The sequence below is a fragment of the Stigmatopora argus genome, chromosome 1 (assembly GCF_051989625.1).
Source record: "Stigmatopora argus isolate UIUO_Sarg chromosome 1, RoL_Sarg_1.0, whole genome shotgun sequence".
NCBI lineage: Eukaryota > Metazoa > Chordata > Actinopteri > Syngnathiformes > Syngnathidae > Stigmatopora > Stigmatopora argus.
Window position 1 is genome coordinate 23,135,848 of NC_135387.1, and position 19,978 is coordinate 23,155,825.

Genomic DNA, 19,978 nt, shown 5'->3' on the forward strand with positions numbered 1-19,978 from the left:
TGTGTTGCGAATGTTATTTTGAACTTAAGGCTTTTTTTGGGAGCAGACTGTTTTTTTGTGGTAACCAACCAGTGTTTTGTTGGTACTTAGAGTGATACTTTGTGCCAGGAATTGTGTGTTGTTATAGATATATAGACACATTTTCAGACTATAAGTTGCAGCAGCCAAACAATGGACGATGAGAGTCAGGAACGATATATCAAAGTCGCACTGGAGTATAAGTCGCGTTTTTGGGAGGGCAATTTTGTATTTGCTCATCAACCACGAATGAACATATGTTAAAGTAAAAATAGTCAAATGAAGCTCAACGGGCTAAATAGGCATCCATTAACGTTTTTCAGATAACTACAGACGCGCCCCTACTTACGAACGAGTTAGGTTCCGAGCGATTGTTCATAAGTTGAATTTGTTCGTAAGTTGCTCAGTGCTATATTTTGTATTATAATTTATGTTTAAGGCCTATATAAGTATATTGAAGGTTTATATAAGTGCATTTGTATGTTTAAGGCTTGTATAAGTAACACGCACTGGTTTGTACTGAAAAAAAAACATTTAATAAAATGGAGAGAATACATACAGTACTGTATACATACATTGACAAGTAGGCTTTTTGTGTTGTGATAATGACGACAGGGCCTATGTCCGATTATTAGAGAGAGAGATTTACTAGAAACTGGCCGAAAGAAGCTATCTAATGACGATTGCAGTTTTCTTTTTTTTCATCATAAATGATGCGGTAGCACTGTATGGCATCATTCAATTGATTTGCAAACTTTGTGCAACGTTCAATATTTGGGTCCTGCTGCTCGATCTTTATGTTTATAAATGGTACTGACGGTCGAACGATTCAAGTTGTATTCACGTGCAACGCTCACCACTTTCTCACGCGCATCAAGCTTTGTTATTATTGCCACTCATTTCAAATGAAATGGCTTGCCTCTTCCTTGCACCTCCCTCACTAGAACCTTTCGCTTTTCACCAACCATATTGAATAATGGATGCACGAGATATTTAATGATACAAATGAAAAAGGTTCTTTGCGCACTGGAGATACGTTCACGCACTTCCGCATTGCAACGAACTGGGCAGAGGAAGGTAGATGCTGGGTGAGCTGAGCTCTCACAGCGCCAGGCGTCGGTATTAGCGGCGGAAAGAAGCACTACTCGAAAAAAGGCGCGCAATACAAAATTGAACTTACGAACATTTTTCGACATAAACGCAATTTGCAGACATGTTCGTATGTACCGTTGTTCGTAACTCGAATGTTCGTAAGTAGGGGAGCGTCTGTATAGCCAAATAAGAAACAAAACAGCCTGTCAGAGAAAAAAATACATATATAAGTCGCGCTTGAGTATTAGTCGCAGACCCACCCAAATTATGTTTTAAAAAGTGCGACTTATAGTCCGGAAAATACGGTACAGTATTGTGGAAGCCGCAACCAGCAAAAACAACCCAAACAATACAATGTCAGTTGATTGCATGCTTGTAGGAAACCATGGTCAAACTTACCACAATAAAAAAACAGCAAGCATGCCGTAGTTCTCTATTTTCTAAAACATATTATTCATAAAGTATACTGGCTTGCTGATACGTGCGTTTATCTTCATTTGTAGATAGAGCGCACCCCTTTGGTATGGGCACAATTGGTTGCAAAATAAAATCATTCGGGATTCAGAATCGAGCCTTTGCTAGGTGGCTCATATTCTGCCCAATATTGCTATGTGAGTAATACGCTTTAAAACTACTAGCACGGTAGCGACAGCTCATGGTTATAAGGAGACGTATACTATTGAGGCCGAAACGGCGGCGACCAAGACCCGCCCATCTATTTTGGCCCACCAACTAAAGCTGTGAAACCTTATGACCCCACCGGTCATAAATCATCGCGAGACGTTCGGCTCAGTCAGGATCAAGCCAGAAGTTGATGAGCTCTTGAAAAACAAATAAGAAATCGAAACGAATAGACAGGTAAGAGTTGCTTCATCCAAAAAAAAGGGCAATAGTATAGTGACGATGCCACACCATGTTGCAAACCACTACATGAAACGTACTCCTTTTGCGGGCATTTTTTTGTGTGCTCATGAAAATTGGGACAGATTGCAGTCCAGCACAGAGACAGGTGATGCCATCGAAGCACAAATAGCTCAAGCCTTGAAATAAGCTTTCAACAGAGCATCTAGAGGCCAGCTAGCGACTGCACCTGCACTGAGAGGAGACAAACAAGCAATCTTAGCAGCTGGCCAAACAACAGAAGCACATAAAAAAAACACCTCCAACCTCTTATTTATAACCTCGCCCTCCCGGGCGAGAAGACGCAGACAGGCAGTGGCAGCTGCTTTAGGTCAAACGAGAGAACCAATGAGGGGGCGGCTCGGCGGATGAGTGGTTAGGGCGTCAGCCTCACATTGGGAGACCTGGGTTCAAATCTAGGTTGGCCACCTGTGTGGAGTTTGCATGTTCTCTCTGGGCCTGTGTGGGTTTTCTCTGGGTACTCCTGGTTTCCTCCCACATTACAAAGACATGCATGGTAGGCTGATTGGTCACTGTAAATTGCCCCTAGGCATGAGTGTGAGCGTGAATGGTTGTTTGTGTCCTTGTGGCCTGCGATTGGCTGGCCACCAATTTATGGTGTCCCCCGCCTTTGGCCCGAAGTCAGCTGGGATAGGCTCCAGCACCCCCCGCGATCCTAGTGAGGATAAAGCGGTTCAGAAAATGAGATGAGATGAGAGAACCAAATAAGACATGTTTTTTACAATATTAACTCATGAAATGAAGCATTTCATTTCATTTTTTATATGAGTAATCAACCTCTGCCTATCCAGGTTTGTCCCTGGAAGTGACTGACATTTCCCCAATGTTACCAGAAAGAAAATCTTAAATTGTAATGTTGTTTTATGTGATTTATGGGTAGCCTAAATGTTGTAGCTAGAACTGCAATGGTTAAGTAAAATGTCAAAAGTTCACATACCTTATTAAAGTAAAATAAATAATCTGTTGTCATTATTAACCATGACTGTCCACAAAATTGATATGTAAATAAATAATAATAATATGCAAAACAGAATGTATTTGTGTTTTAATCCATTTTAATTGGCTCAATTGGTAATAATTAACATTTGATTAAATTACATTTTCATTTATTCATAAGAAAATGTTTTTTTAATAGATGAAAATAAAATCAAATAAAATCCCCGTGTCAGTGGACAATAGGATTGTACGGGGTTGTTTTATTATTAATATTATTATTCGAAAAAAATAGCATTCAATTCAAGGTGTTGATTCCAAATTGGTTTGAAGTACTAGAAGTATAATTTTGAGTTCAACTGTATAAACATCTGAGAAAGACAGAGAAACAGTGCCATCGCGGGGTAAACTTCTTAATGCAGTTTAGTACAGTAGAATACACAGTTGTTTTTAATGGTTAGCCCATCCAATCCTTTTTTTGTCATTAAAATGCCCACAAAGTAGTGTACAGTGGAAAATCGACAACAATAAAAATTGCTAATGCTAACAGGTGTTAGCGTTGGTTATCCTGCTAAAATGTCAACCTGATGGAATATCCGATAGAATATACTCAACAAAGTGAAAATTGGGCCACGGCCTTAGCAATGATATAATGAGATTATATGAAGTTATCAATGCGCAAGTAACTATAAATAGCTACCGCACCTGCCACCACGAGGAGGAAAGTTACGGAACTTACCATAACAATCTCGTCCAAAATGTTGAGGATGCACAAAAACATTCGCCTTTTCTTGAACAAGAGGAATAGATGTCCGTTCGTGTGGTTTGAATGTGGGTGGGTGGGTGTCTGCGTGGGTCAGTGCTCCAACATCTTGCTTTTGTCTCCCTGTTGGGGTGAGAAAATGTTGCACTGAGGCATTGAGCCTGGTTGAAAAAAAAAACGGAACAAAAAAAAAGAAAATAATAAATAAATAAAAAAGAAAAGAAAAAAACACAGCAAGCAACTTTTAGTTGAAATTTCAGCATGAATCGAAAATGTTGAATGACCTTGATTTGACTTTTTCAAATTCATTTATTGAACCATGTCACGAGGGGTGCTGGAGCATATCCCAACTAACTACGGGCATCAGGCGGGGGACACCCTGAATCGGTGGCCAGCCAAACACAAGACACAAGGAGACGGACAAATTAGAGTGTTGAATCAGCCTGGTCTACATGTTTTTGGGATGTGGAAGGAAACCCGAGTACCCAGAGAAAACCCATGCAAGCCCAGGGAAAGCATCCAAACTCCATACACTATGGATATTGACTTTTCTATCTTTCTGTGACTCTTTCAGTCTCTCGGATGCAACCGAAATTCCACTTTAAAGTCAACGCATGGCTATTTTGGTTTTACACTTATTGGTCTCATAATATTAAAAGTGGAATGCATATTTGTTTGCCATCCAAAAACTGACTTTGCAATCATGACGACACGTCTCCAAACGCTGTTTACATCAAGACTTCCTTTCTCATGGAGACCACACAGAGCTGCTTATTAAAAAGGAATTTCCTCTGTCCACTACTGCTCTAAAAGAGAACCATTTTTCAAGACATTTAAAGTATAACATCATTTTTACCATTACATGTTCAGCACATACTTCATTATGTGCGTAGGAATTGTTGTATATTGAAACAGAAGATGATTCCTCTCCTCCGATTTTATTGAACTCTTAAGGATAGCACAATGGCTCACATACAATGCGGTACATATAAATATTTACATACGGGAGTCTTGCACAGTGATTATCATTGGATGTTGACGCTACAGTACAGGCAAACAGAAATAAATAAAACAAGCCCGACTTTAGATTTTTAAATGTGACATTTTCTTACATGTCACTGTCTTAATTACAAGGTGAACAATAAATAGCACATATATTACTTTATATTTATACGATATGCTCAAACCAGACAGTGGGAGTCGCGGATGACAAAAATGTAAAACGCAACTTCCCTACGACATATCATCTTCACTCATTGTATTTTGAGTTTGAAACATGTCAAATAGCAGGTACTACTGTACTGTACGTTTACTAAGAGCTGAAGTACTGCTGCATTTTGTTATAAAATGGCATACACTGTAGGTCAAATCTCGATGAAGTCCTTTTGTTAACATTGAATATTCAAGCTTTTTTTCCCTCTGTAAAAGATGTCTTCTCAGCAAAATACGGATGTAGGCAAGCAGGGTTTTGAATGTTTAAAATTTGGTGTTGGTTCTTTAATTCAGAATCTGAGCCACGTCCACATGCATCTGTTGCTCTAAGTGCTGTATGTGTGCAGTGCTCCTCTATCCTGATTGGCTGGTCAGGATTTATTATAGAAGAATCACACTGGAATACAACAAATACCATTCTGTTGGTTTATACCAGACTGGTGACTGCTCAGCTGGGAACCCACTTGAAAGTCTTCTCTCAGAATTGAACTTTTTATGGTTCTGAATTAAAGACAAGAACACCCAGATCAGAGTTATGATTTCATTGTCTGTTATCTCGAGTTTTTTCAGGTCCTGAACTTAGTCATGATAATAAACAATAGCAGCAGTAAATAGACCTTCAAACTGAAGTAACTATAAAAAATAAAAATAAAAAAGATATGCTTTTCTGTATTCGCTTGCCTTTAGAGTGGGATCTTTTGTGTGTCTTTAAAAGATTTGAAGACAACAACTCAGAATATCAACTAGAAGTAAAACTGGTACCAGAATAAGGATCCCAATTCCAATCTCAGGGCTAAAAGACTGCTCTTTTTAACCAAACGGAAATTTATGGAAGCTAACCCACTGAGTGACACGCATGCTATGCGCCTGTCCTTTTGCGTGCGACGTGCTGTTCGGAGTAGGCGATGTGGACGTTTGGCCAACAGAATGAGCTCTTTTAAGAAGATGATGTGTGCAGGGAAAGGTTGTGCATTACCACAAAAATATGCTGGTTAAAACGCTCGACTAGAGTATATATCACTACTTTTTTTTTCCTGCAAGAGTCAGAGTCCAAAATATTCCAGGGGCAGCCTGATTGGCTGAGGGACTGCAGTGTTTTATATTTACCTCGCCAAAAAAGGACTTCCTGTACTGCCTGCCGCCCAGCTATTGAAGTAAAAGGAGCAAGTATTAAGAAGAGGAGGAGCTTTATCTACTTAAAAGACTAGAAAGCTAGAGACCGCCATCGTCATCATCTTCATCGGTGATGCGGTGGAGGAACAAAGAGGCAGGCTGCATGCAGATGGGTGGGATGGAGGGTGCAGGTCCTCAACCATGTACAGTGTTTGGTCATCATCTAAAGAAAGGCCAAGAAAAAAACAAAATGAAGTCGGTTGAGCCGAGCAGAGCCCAGCTAGGATTGTGCTACCTTGGAATTAACTGGCGGCTGTCTCCTGGTGAGCGATGAAGTGTCTGCTGGAATCGTCCACCTCGCCGCTACAGTGCACATCGCTCCTGTTATTAAACCAATATTCATTCATTCGTTCAGTTTCCTTAGAGCTTGTGCTCACAAGGGTGACGAGGGGTGCTGGAGCCTAGCTTGATTTGTTTAGAAAGGCAGCACTTTTGGGATAAGGTCCAATGTGCAAGTGTACCTTGTGGATTTGGGTTTATATAGGGTGAAAGGTTAATATTCCTTACCTGTTGTCATTGATGTCTCTTGTGTCACTGATGCTGTTGTTTCCTGCGGGCGACAAAAATTGAAAGTTAACACAAAATTAATATTTATGAATAATGAACTGTAATGGCATATGGTCACCATTGTCAATGTTAAGTGGGAAGGATTCCAGTATGTCTCCGCTGTATCTGCCCGCTCTGTAGCCTAGCGCTGTGGAAACTCTGTAAAACAACACCGAGCGCGTCAGAATTCGGGGTTTCGATTCCATGGTGGTCTTGGGCGAGACTCCCCAAAAATACTTTGAACGCACGTGTTGGTCTGAACAGAGTTGGGATTGCAGTTGGAGCTCGCAGAGTTGGGCGGCGTCATGTTGTTCTGAAAAACGGCGTTGCTGTAGGTGTTGGCGTGCTCGGTGGCACGGATGTACGAGTAAAATGGGTTACTGGGAGAGCAGACGGTCATTTGCTTCGGCCTCACTGGCTTTGCTAGGAAGACAGTGAGACCGACGTTAAAGACAATCACAAGCGCTTCGTCTCTGATCTTGTCCTATTTTCCAATCGCTACCAATCTGCGCTGCGTGAGGACGTCTCTGGGCGTTTTTGGCCCTCATGGCTTCTTTGATGCGGTCAACTTCCTGCTGGTAGCGGCGGCGATCTATCATGGCGCCCTCCTTGGCGTCCCTCAGTGCAGTCTCCAGGGCCTTAACTCTCTCAGCAGTAGACCGAAGACGTTTCTCCAGTTTTGGAAGCTCGCAGCGCAGATCTGCATTGTCACGAACCAGCTGGCGCGATGGGAGGAAGAGGAGGACAAAGTTGGCCGGCGCCTTCATCTCTTGATGGACGTAGAATAAGAACAGCGTCCCATGTGTGTGTGTTCCTCACCTGTTTGTGAACCTTTGTAAGTTGGTCCAGGTTATTCTCAAGAAAGGAAATCTTCTGCTTTTGGGTGCAAGACCCCCCGCTATCATCAGGTTCCATTTCGGAACTCTGCAAAGTGAAGTGTTCATTTTACAAAGTAAAAAATGCTCTAATAAATAAACTTCCTAGCATAATGGGATTCAAATATAAAAATATTTCATTCAAGTAAAGGCACTTTATTTCCCCTTTTTCTGATGATCAGACAGAAGAGATGTAAACAGATATAAAACACTAAGGGTAAAAAAAGCAAAAATATTGTCCCATATTTGAGACCACTAGGGTGACAGTATTTTGCCACAATAACATTTTTCTTTTATCACAATAAAGAATTTTGCACCACATTAATCACATATATAATTCGGTCCCAGTTAGATTTGTACGGTAACTATAATGAGGAGACAACATGTAAAGTTCTCTTGAATTGAATTGAAACATGCAGTTTAGTAAATTTGAACTTGTAAGATTAAATTGACTTACTTTTTTAACCCGCGACGTGAGGTCTTGAACAAACAGCTTGCGAAGGTTGTGGAGGGTCTGGAGTTCGCGGGCCTGGCAAAAGGAAAGGTGAAGAGAAGTTGAGGAGACTTAAACTGAAAGATTAAAAGGGATGTTGTCAAACCCGACCGTAAATAGGTTACGTGAGAGGGAGTTCAGCTTGGACATAGAAGTATGGTACATTAAAGTATATAAAGTCCAAACTTCAAGTTGGGTTTGACTCAATATTTCATATTTGGTAAATGTGTAGATGGTTCTCTGAAGTTTACTCACGACGGTTTCCTCCAGACCCTTAAGATCCTGTTTAGTCTGTTCATGGCGCTCGTGCAAGAATCTGACAGAAACAACAACAAAATTGGGATATATAGCAAAATACTGTAGACACATTAGGACTTTTTTTTTTTTTTTATAAATCAGGGATTCTGATAATAGTTGAGTTGGAATACTATACTTAAAGCCTTGTCTCATTTCACTATCAGCATATATCTCTGGAGTCCGTATACAAGTAGACCCTTTAGAAATGCAGTTATTTGCACAAACAGACATTGAGGTAAAAAAAAAAAAAACCTTCCAGATGTTAGACTTTTACCACCACAGAACTGTAAAATATTCTTTTGTGATTGAAGTATTTTAACAAAATGAATTTGATTTAGCTAACAGTCATTCACAACCCAAACGCACACAGTTGAGCCTTAATGGCAATTTGTCTTACGAGAGCTCCTCTATGCGCTCCGACTTAGTGTTGTCCTGACTCTTCAGACGCTCAAAGTCGGCGCGAATCTGAGCCAGCTCCAGCTCCATCTTGGAATTGCGACTGGAGAAAAGGAATGTTCCGTTAATGTCATCTTCCATTAATTACGTCAAATATATGTACTGCCAGCCAAAACGAAATTTTAGACTTTATGAGTTACGGACTCGGTGAGTTCGTCGATGAGCCTCTGCTTTTCGTTGATCTCATCACGCAGACGAGCCAGCTGTTTGTGATGGAGCCCACGGGTTACCTTCTGGATCATTTCCCCCCAAAATAAAAATGAAATAAAAATATGAAGACATTAGATTTAGAATACTAGTATAGTGTTTTACAACTGTAGTCACCTGGAGTGTTTTAAATTACATATATTTTAAAATTATACATTAGAAACACCATTAGGTTTGTGATCTTTATTTTTTATTTTTTTTACCTTGACATTTCCATCTTCAGTTTCTCCCTTCTCGCCTTCCTTCTCCTCCAGAAGAGAATTGTCTTGTAGAAGATGAGAAAGGTTGGGCATGTAGCAGATCACAATAAATCCACACAAATAAGAAAATCTAGCCAAATGAGGGAGTTTTTGTATGCAGGACTGAACAGAGACTCATTGTTAATCCAGATTGTGTATAAATGATCAGCAATCAAAAATAATAGTAGTTGGTTTTTCTTTTAAATTTAATTGTCAACTAGCCTTTGAGTAATTCAGACGAATGTTCTTCTAGCAGTTGTAGTAGTGGTTGCAGTAATTTTGCCTTCATTTTCATTTACATGTTGAGAGCAGAAAGAATCCTAACTCTTGTTTAGTGATTAAGATTTGTTTCACTGCTTTAGATTCTCTAGTTACCTCTTGATTGTGTTATGAGCTTTACCTTGGTCTTGCAACTTGGCCAACTCTTCGCTCAGAGAGTCGTGGCTTTCCTCCAGCAGCCTCTTCTTGTGCTCCACGCTCTGCATGTACTCAGTCAAGGAACGGATCTTAGCTTCATGCTGGAATACAACGGAAGCATTTTCACCACACATCAACAATCATCACAGAGGAACGCTCTCTCAATCATTCCACCATCCACCATGCTTTCATCAGCCACCTGAGAAATAAGAAGGTGGCACGAAGAGAGCTCCCTCCCAGTCTCTTCCATCTTGCGGTGGCACTCCAGCTGCATGTTCTCCAGCTGGCGGCAACGCTTCACCATGCTCTTCACCTCCGACTTAATCTTGCTGATGTAGAGGCGAGCCACTGTGAACTCCTCCTCAATTGCGCCACTGATCTCCACCGGCTGAGCACAGGAAGAATGGTGGCTTCTGGGTGCTGTCCATCCATATGGAACACCAGGTGTCATACAGTCTACTTACAGTATTTTCCACACTATGAGGCGCAACTAAAACACTTCAGCCTTATAGTATATGGATCCATATTGGTTCATCATTACATGAAATTCTCTTCATCTATTGGATGTATAACACTACTCCTAACCACTGTTCCCTCTAAGCTGCGCGTGTGCGCAATTGCGCACTACTCTCGTCTTCTCTGCGCAGCAGCAATCCTATGGCGCGCAGTAAAAAAAAAAACGGATTAATTTATTTTTTTTTATTTTTTTTTATTTATTTTTTTTAACCCCTTTCTTCATGATGGCGCCGTTTAAGCGGCAGCCAGTGGCAGTAGCTCTGTCCACTTATGTTTTTCGTGTTTTACAGCATGTTTTAGATGAAAAATTAGAGGGAACATTGACATGCACCTGCTTGTGGCAGGTGTGATACTGGTGTGCCTATAGCGAGCAATGATGATGTCGTGACCGGATGATTCGCCTAAAGACGTTTCGCCGACGGACGTTTGACAGACGGACAGGTCTCCGAATGAACGTTCGTTCAAACAGCGTTTAATGATTAAATACAAATACTAGTATTTGTATTTAATCATTAAACGCTGTTTTCGGCTGGATTTGACCGAATTTGAGAGCATTTTGAGCCGTTTGGCGAATGGACGTATATAGACGTTTTTTTGCCTCCATCGCGATATCATCACGACATTTTACCGAGGAATTCACTTCCCTGGGCTCGGTTCTAATGTCCAAAGAGCTCCAGTATTTGTATTTAATCATTAAATGCTGTTTTAGGATGGATTTGACCCGATTGCTGTCATTTTACGGCTCGGTTCTGCTACATCTGCCCGCCCAAGAGTGCTTATTCCCGGGCTGCCATTGATGGTAGACTAACATTGATTTTTACTATAATTTGGACAACACCGGCGGCGGGCCGGATTAAAAATCCTAACGGGCCGTATATGGCCCGCGGGCCGAGGTTGAAAAACTTGTACACACACGATCCGGGGGCGGGGCGAGCGCGCGAATCCCGTTTCGGCGAAACCTCCGTTCGGCCGAATGAACGTTCGGCGGAACGTCCATTCGGCGACCTGCCCGTCTGTCAAACGTCCGTCGGCGAAACGTCTTTAGGCGAATCATCCGAGTACCGATGATGTCGCTCACACTGGTACTCAGTGCGCTCAGGGAGGTTGACTTTCTGCTCAGACCAACGAAAAATTAGAGGGAACATTGCTCCTAACCACTATTACTATCAATATCACTACCACTACCATTACCACCACTACGACTTGTACTGCGTTATATAATCCGGTGAGACTTATATTGAAACACATTTTAAGATAGGCCATTTATTAAAAGGTATGCCTTATAGTGACGAAACTACGGTAATTTGTCAGAGAATTTGAAAGGCGAAAACATTTCTGGGGGGAAAGACACGTACAAAATCACATTAAATATCCATCCAACTCACCAACTTGATTTCTCCATTGCCCACGATGGAGCTGAACTCACTCAAGTCCCTCATCAGTCCGTTGAGGACGTCAGCGATACGCTTTCTCTGCTGACCGCTCACTTCCTGCATGCGGGATAGCTCCGCCTCTAGCTCCATCAAACTCGCCTGGTTGTTAATGACAGAGATGTTACTGCAACTCAATTATAACGCATCAGATCGGTGACGTCATCTCATCATAAATGCGAAAATGAACCAGCGCAAAAGTGAATCTGGTGTCAATAATTCTGCACTTAAAGGATTCTTTTCATGTAATGATGTGCTGTATAAGTTTGTCATATTCTAAATTCATTTTCATTAACAGAGCTGTCAACCTCTGTCGACCCCATTTCAGGAGTACGTACCCTTGTCCCATTTCTGGAGTGAATGCGATTCACGCAAAATCGATTTGCGCTGAAGTCGCACAAGATGAATCATTTGTCAGAACTTGTAACTCGGATGGTTCACAATGCACTCTTGTTACCAAATTCTTCCGATTTAAAGTGCAGTTGAATCAAGATGGCGGAAGCCGGTGCGATGGTGTGAATTTCGAGGGATTTAAATTGGAAATTTGGTACTTTTCTGAAATGGTTGCTTCAAAAAAAAAAATCAGTGACAATTTTTGGGGATTTCCGGAGTTTAGGGATGTATTCTGGAGCCCTGGAGTTTGCGTTGCATAGCCGGGTAAACTCCTAAAAATCCGGAGTAGTTGGCAGCTCTGCATTAATGTTTTACTCTTTGAACAATAATATTAATTTGGTAATTTTTCAAAATCTTGGAACTATCATTTTGTTATTCTACATAATTCATACTGCTTAAGGATCCATTTTCAACATCCACCAATTAGATATGCTTCCCTTGTTATAGAGCCCATATAAAAACTAAACGACTAAAATATACATTTAATTACTACTCGCATACTAATGGCTTGGTCCAGGATGTGTTTTGACGGATGCGATTCAGTCACAAACGTACCATTTTCTGAGCCAGCTGGTCAGCCAGGAGCTGGTTCTGCAGACCTTTCTCCTCCACCTCCTGGCTCTTTTGGTCATAGTTAATAGCCAGCTCCTCTAGAGCCTGCAGCACCTCCTTCACCTCTGCCTTGGCGCAGTCACTCTCCACCTGCAGCCTACCAAGCTCCGCCTGCACCTTGTCGCCGTCACCACGCGAAGACGCCAGGAGCTGATGGCAAACATGTCGCGAGTGAGCAAAAAGATTGCCTTGGTGTTCAGGTTTGCGTGCGTACCTCGTCCTGATCCAACATTTGCTGCTTAAGTTTCTCCACCAGTTGGCACTGCAGGTTAATATCGTCATCCTGGGATACAAGCTCAACGTAAAATGACAACACTCACTAAAAGCACCATCCATCTGCGAGCACGTCTTATCCTGTCTACCTTGTCATCCAGCTGTTTGTAAAGCTTGCGAATCTCCTCTTCGTACTTATGGCGCTCTTCCTCCGAAATGCGGACCACGATGGAAGAGGTATCATTATCCAGAACCGGACGCTCTTCAATCGACTCGAAACGAGTCACAATCTCTTGTTGTGTCCTCTCCGTCTCGGGTACGTTCTCTCCTAAAGAAAGTGACGGTGGCGGAAATGTACCAAGACTTTGAATCGCGTCTTTTTTCCTCACCGTTCCTCCAACGGTTGAGCTCAGCTTCCAGCTTCTGGATGCTGTCCTTCAAAGTCTTGTTCTTCTCCTTCTCCTTCTCGAACTTCCTCTTCCACTGCTCAGCCGTCAGTTCCAGGTTGATGGAGGCTGTATTTCGGATAGTCTTGGCGCTGGTATGAGAGGAGAGATTTGTAATATAGTATTAACATTAATCTGTTTTTAGTGTGTCGAATTGCAGGATTCATGAAGGAAACACAATGAAAGCATTTGACAAGAATTGCAAATTTTAAGAAAATGGATTCGTTCATTTTCAGAAATGTAAACTAAAATATAGCAGTTATTTTTGTTGAAAGGATGGAAACAATGAAAACACAATTTATCATAATGAAATTGTCACATGATAAAATTAAATTTAAAAAAGCAAAGAGGAATATAGTCTAAATTGCATTAATTAAACTGAGCTTCTTTTATGCTAGCGTGAGTAATGTTAGCTGGAAATATGCAATCAACTTCAGACGACATCAATGCCTGGCAGGTTACTATTATATCATCATTTATACCGTTGGCCAACAACCAGACATCTACCCTTTATAGCTTGTAGTAGGCTAATTGTTTCTTGGTTCTGATTGCTTTTTGACTAGCTAAAAGGTTACAATGTGCTGATGTTTTCATCGTAAACAAACAAAATGCACTAAAGGATCTGATTAGAATCGATCCTGTGCGTAAGCACTAGCTTTTCATTGCATAACAACACAATTCAATGGCCGTTGTAATGTAGCACTGAAAAACATGGAGGCAGAATTCCCAGAAAGCCTAGCAGCATTGAAAGGTGCAGTAATTACGTGTCCATCATAGTAGATTTAAGAATAGATTCAGACCACTTTAGCGGCACTTTAAGTAATGACAAACTTCCCCACTTCATTGATGGTGATTGGCAGTCATTTTTACCGTTGCCCAAACATCAGCGTGGACTTTGTTTCCGCGTCGTTATAGCTGGAGGGTGAGCAGCAGATGAACATGGTGGTGCGACAGTTCCCGCCGAGCGAATCCTGCAGAATTCGGGTCATTTTGCTGTCACGGTACGGCACGTGGCTTTTCTAAGAAAGGAGATGCAGGGCACGTCGCCGTTGGATAAACGTCGGAAACAAAGGAACGAGGTGAGAAAGACCCATTTGAGGAAAAACTCACCGTTCCCTCAGCCAATGCAGAGATGACATTTCCCAGGGCTGACAGAGACTTATTGATGTTTTTGGCCTCATCCAGTACAGCACCTGCGGCACCAGTCTTACTGACCTGGTGCACAAAGAGGACGCTTACTCTTTGAATACAACACTTTAGCAATGAAATGAACGAGTATGCACCTCAATTCATAAAAGACTATGCAAACTTCGATGTTTGATTTTCATCAAGACCAGGGGCATCAAACTCAGTTTGGTTTGCAGGCCACATTAATGCCAATTAGATCTCATGTGGGCCAGACCCATTTACTTTTGGCCCAAAAAATTAACTTAGTACCTGCTGCCATTGACGGCGCTAGAAAGTCTCTTAACAAAATTGTTATGCTCTTGCTAATCAATGAGAGAAGGCATTCAAGAGAGTCTAATTAAAACAAAAATATTTCAATGGCACGTAAGGTAGTTTTGGCCCCACAGTGCTGTGCCAAAGCGACGCTCCAATTGGTGTGCTCTCAGTTCTCTGACCAGCGGTGAGCCATGTACACCGATTAAAAGAGCCATATATGGCTCTTGAGCCATAGGTTTCCTACCCCCGAAGGAGGTTGTTTCTCCTACTAAATTTCTTAATAAAGATGGATGTCTCTACCGTTAACCTGATATTAAATTCTGGCCTTGGCAGCTCTGACTTTGATTTTCATCCCACCTTTTCGCTTCCTGCCAAATCCACCAGATAGAGTTTTCCACAAAGTTTTTGCTCGGTCTCCACGTGCTCCTGCTTGATGTTGATCAGAAAGATGCTGTGGCTGCGAGAGCTGTGCTCGTTCATGTCTGTGCAAAGGTAGAAAAAGAAGAATTGGGTAGAATAATCAGTACCAAGTCTTTTTACATGAATTCGATTATCCCAGCCGGCATAGAATGGTGACCTCATCTTGCTGACAGCACTATCTTTTCCCAAAAACAATGTTCAGGTTTCCCAACTCACGTTGTTCTGCAGCACTGTGAGTCAGCGTAACAAGACTGCAATGGGAGCCAAGTCTATATCATTGACTTTGATCGTTACACCTTTCAATGTCGCTTTTCTCCTGGCTGGCTCATTGCAGTGAATGTGTTCCCATGGCAACGTGACCTTGCCACCCAATCAACCTTGCTATTATTTTCCTGCACAGTAGGTCATGTAATCCAGAGGCACACACACAATCCCTTGACATTAATCAGAGTGTCCATCAGCCAAATGACTTGGAGACAATGTTGTGATTAAGGGCGGAATATAAATAAATCTGACTTGACATGAGTCATTACTTGTATTCAAACAGGGTTGGAATACTGCGTTAATTTAGTACTCATAGATAAGGGATTAATGACATGTATAAACATAAACGTAGCATTTGCTAACAATGATGATGTAGTAAAATGTGTGTGTGTGGTAGAGTTCTATCTTTTCTAAATAGTTAAATAGTACAATAATACCTCATTTATCATAATTAATAGGTCCCAAACCTGCGGCAATAGCCAAATAACCTTGACAGACCTTTTTTCCTCCCTATTTCATGTACTATTATATAATTCCTAAAAGTAGACACTGTCATCTACTGGCCATTAAAATAATCTCAAATTATGACTTGTCCTCCTCCCATTTCATGCTCGTATTATTGTTTCTACACTATAAACTTTTCATAAATATTTGTTGATAGTGTGAATACACGATAGTCGATCTGCAAAGTGGCAAGGTTTTCCTGTATACAAAAGCATCAAGCCCCAGAAGGAGGAAAAAATAAGAACTCTTGTTTTTGGGCTGGTTGGTGTGGACACCCTGTGTTGGTAGATTTGTATTGAAATAAGGCACTCACTGGTAACAGCAACATGGCGGTTAGATTTGCCCTCGTCAATCAGGTCCATCACCTCGTCTGGGCTGGAGACAAAACGCTCAGTGCATCCCTGAGAATAAGATAGTGGGTTTTATCATTTGACAGATGATCGCAGTAAGATTTCATACAATCATGAGAAAGACTAAACTTTTCCAAACCTTGACATAGGGTACACGGTTTTTATCCTCATGGACAGACAGGTTCGTCTTGGTCACTATAAAATATATATATTTTTAATTGTAAATGATGAAATAAAAAAAAATACACTACCGTTCACAGATGAAATATTTCTTTTTAGACGCTTACCATCCAGCAAGTCACGGATCTTGTCCATGTAGATTTCAAAATATGAAACCTGTTTTCCGCAAAGGAAGTAGATTGTAGATGAAGTACAAAAAAAGCCTTCAGAATTTTACAACATATAGAATTCTTACAGAATCTTGAAGTAGGTGTAAAACACCCCAAAAACTGAAATATAAAATCAGACAACTGAGAGCAACTTTAAAACCTTAATATGGAATTCCAGGTTTTCATCCATGGCAAAGATATGATTGAAGATATCCTCCGCAATGCGAGGGATAATGCCCATCTGGTGAGGGTCGTGCAGCTTGCCCTGGTACAGAAATTCATACTTGTGAAAATATGTGTTATGAAGGGTCAAACATTAATCAAATAATTCCTAAAGAAATAAGTGAATGAATGTTGACACTGAAGAATACTAAGTAAGTGCAGGAAAAATAAAAATTCTGCATTATAGTACTAATAGATGGGAATTGCTATTTGGCTACGCTAACAACACAAAATAGAAAATTAGACAGAAAGTCCGACAGTACATTAACTATTTGACTGTCCTGCTATATCACTGTTTGTATTCTGTGTAGCTGTGGTATCATATTTTTGCGGTCGTATTTTAACTAGTTAAGTGAATATAAATGACTGAGATGACCGTACCTCCATGGTGTGAGTCTTGCCGGAAGAGGTTTGACCATACGCGAAGATGGTGCCATTGTAGCCACCCAAAACATCTACAAGGCAGCGAAAACGGCAAGAGAGGGAAGAAAAAAAAGAGGAGGAAACATTCACTACATCCAGTCATCTCATAAAGTGGTTGGGATGCCTACCCTTGACAATCTGTTTGGCACAAGTGTTATACACCTGCTCCTGGGTGGTGTTGGTTGGAAAAACTCGATCAAACACATAGGACTTGCCCTGGGAATAGCAAACATGGGTCATATTATACAAGATATATGAATTAAAAGTGTTTGGGCGGATGGACCCGATCATTGATTTGAAAATTTCACAACACAAAACGGAACGAAGGAAATCTGGCTTGTTGTCTGAGAGAGATCATCTAAACTCAGACCGAGCCCCAAGGTCGTAAAAGAAGGAGGCCTTTAAACTGCTCAATGAGGCCAGATTGCTTGCTAAGCATTGCGGAGGTTCTGGTCACCAGGGAATAGTAAACAGTCCACTCATTCTCAGATCTTACTTGCTAGCCAATACAACAACATATGGTATAGTATGTGGAGTGCCATTTAAGTGTAGATTTTTTCATTTTAAATAATATATTCCAAAACGGTCGACTGGTCAACATGGGCTTTTGAAAAACACTAGGCATTTGTCTCCAATCGCGTGAGTCACTCTAGTATAATATACAAGCCTCTAACAAATAGTACATTTAGGACTTAACAGATTAGTAGAAAGGACCATTTAGCAATGTGAGGATTCCATTAGTAAAAAAAAAAACAATTATAGCTGTGTGAAAGATGCACAGAAAAGAAATGACAAAAATATGGTATCAAACATTTTCATTTAAAAAAACATGCAGGGCTGAGTGATTGTGATTTCATTTCTGGTTCTTTTCTTTCTGTATTAAAAAGAAATACATTTAAAAAACATTATAAAAGTAGAGTAATCATGTATAAAACTGCGTGGTCTGTATATGCAAATAAGGGGATTGTAAAAAAGACTGAACACACCTTGTGCTCATCGCAGATGTGACAAAAACTGTCGCCTTAAGCTGTTTAATGATTTTAAAAAGCAACTTTAAAGGATTAGAGAGAGGTCAATAACCAGGGTTTAACTGTTTGTAATCATTTTTGTTGAATTTTGTTTTAATTAACATGTTGTTAATGTATAAACTGCTTTAGTGCCCTGCAGTCCACTGGCAACCAAATCAGGGTGTACCCTGCCTCTTGCCCGTTGTTATGTGGGATAGGCTCCAGCACCCCTGCGACCCTTGTGAGGATAAGCAGTTCAAAAGATGAACGAATAAAAAGACATTCATTTTTAAATGAGAAAAACGGTCATACTTTTTTTCCAAGTCTTTTTGTGACCTTTAAATGTACACATAGGTGGTCACCTGGTCCTTATGAGGATAGTTGTTTTTTTTTGTTCGTTTTGTTCTTTAATTATAAAAAAATAGTCACTTGCCGTAAAGCGTTAATTTCAATATTTCAAGCGTAATGTCGTACAATGTTGTATATTAGAAAACACATACACACGCGCTCTATTAAGGCCCAATGTGAAAATGATTAATTGATGAGGAGCCCTACGTGCAAAACAAGGCGACTCCCTGTGAAATACATATTTGCATTTTTTTTTTTTTGTGCTCACCCCAACGGAGACGCTGTCATCTCCTTGGAATTTGGGTAAGAAGAGGTCCCCCCGAATGATTTCCGACTGGTTGAGAGGACGAAAGCGACAGAGAACCTTAATGTTGCACTCGGCTGGGACGTCGGCCATGGCGCAGATTGGATGAGGAGGAGGAGGAGTAGGAAGATGAGGAAGCAAGCAAAGATGCAGGTGGCGGCCTGGAACCAAAGAAAAGCCAACAAAATCACGACGACAGATCCACGGAGGTCTTCCCAAAAGAGCCTTCGTTGCTTGGGGTGTTCTTTTTTTCCTCCCCTCGTCTATTTAAGCGTCGAAAAGGACGGCAAGCTAGGTGGCGTTTCCGTGTCGCAGTGAGCGGGGATGCCGCTAATTACTCGTCAAAAATGCAGACCACCTGCCTACATCATTAAAAGAACGGATTTCACGTGTTTCGGCTTCTCTGGCAGAGAGATCAGCTGTCGTGTTTCGGTCGGTTTCTTTCTTTTTGTGAGCGTCAGGCCGCTTGAAGGTGAGCGATGCAGCTGGAAGGGCAGTGAGAGACCAGTCGATTACTGCTCCCCCTGTCGGCGGGGTCCGCGAAGGGCGTGGCCTGCATCTTTCTTCAAATGCTAGCAACACCCACCGCTGACATTTACGAGGGCGTCGACGCCATCTTGGATGTGGAAAAGCGCAACGTCAGAACGGGAAAGCTTTAAATTGAAACAACAGCGTTAGGTGTATTTGTAATTGTAAACACCTGGACTCGTTATTCAAAATATACACGAATGTTCGGTGATTAGATGCCATTGACAACGATAGCGGTACAATCCATTTGAAGTTGGGAATGGTTGGCAGTGAATGAAAGCTCACTGGATTTGAAGTCAACCAAATAGTCTCGGTCAATGAGTCAACTGCATTATTAGTATAGTAGACAAGTTGTTGTTTTTTGCCAGTTTCCACGAATTAGATTCGTTATTCGAATGCGATGTTAGGGAACTTGCCACATCCAATATGGCGAATCAAAGCCCCAGCAGCTGAAGATGCCATCTTTACTTCCACGTCTAGGGTGGTACCCATGGCGTCACCGTGGCTCAACTATGGCTCAGCATCTCTCTGATGCAACGGCAGCAGCTCCACCTCATCCTCTTGGGAAATATACAAAGGGAACA

The 19,978-nt window shown here is 41.3% G+C and overlaps 1 protein-coding gene across 2 annotated transcripts; it reads right to left on the reverse strand.

Moving 5' to 3' along the window:
- Positions 1–4,649: 4,649 nt before the first annotated feature.
- On the reverse strand, positions 4,650–19,398 carry kif5aa (kinesin family member 5A, a). 2 transcript variants are annotated; one of them, XM_077609543.1, is made up of 29 exons: positions 18,831–19,398; positions 17,336–17,423; positions 17,166–17,239; positions 16,723–16,827; positions 16,521–16,569; positions 16,373–16,428; positions 16,197–16,284; positions 15,053–15,177; positions 14,363–14,467; positions 14,123–14,271; positions 13,196–13,344; positions 12,956–13,134; positions 12,808–12,876; positions 12,537–12,743; positions 11,544–11,690; positions 9,842–10,030; positions 9,626–9,743; positions 9,190–9,251; positions 8,924–9,012; positions 8,721–8,822; positions 8,282–8,342; positions 7,991–8,062; positions 7,478–7,582; positions 7,161–7,377; positions 6,907–7,081; positions 6,738–6,817; positions 6,620–6,662; positions 6,348–6,433; positions 4,650–6,275 (listed from the first exon to the last, which is right to left on the reverse strand). In XM_077609543.1, the coding sequence occupies exons 1-28, from the start codon at positions 18,957–18,959 to the stop codon at positions 6,355–6,357; spliced, it is 3,111 nt and encodes a 1,036-aa protein (XP_077465669.1). In that variant the 5' UTR covers positions 18,960–19,398; the 3' UTR covers positions 4,650–6,275; positions 6,348–6,354. The 2 variants fall into 2 exon arrangements, with proteins under 2 accessions (XP_077465669.1, XP_077465678.1); XM_077609552.1 differs by having other exon boundaries at positions 6,345–6,433.
- Between the last annotated feature and the right edge of the window lie 580 nt (positions 19,399–19,978).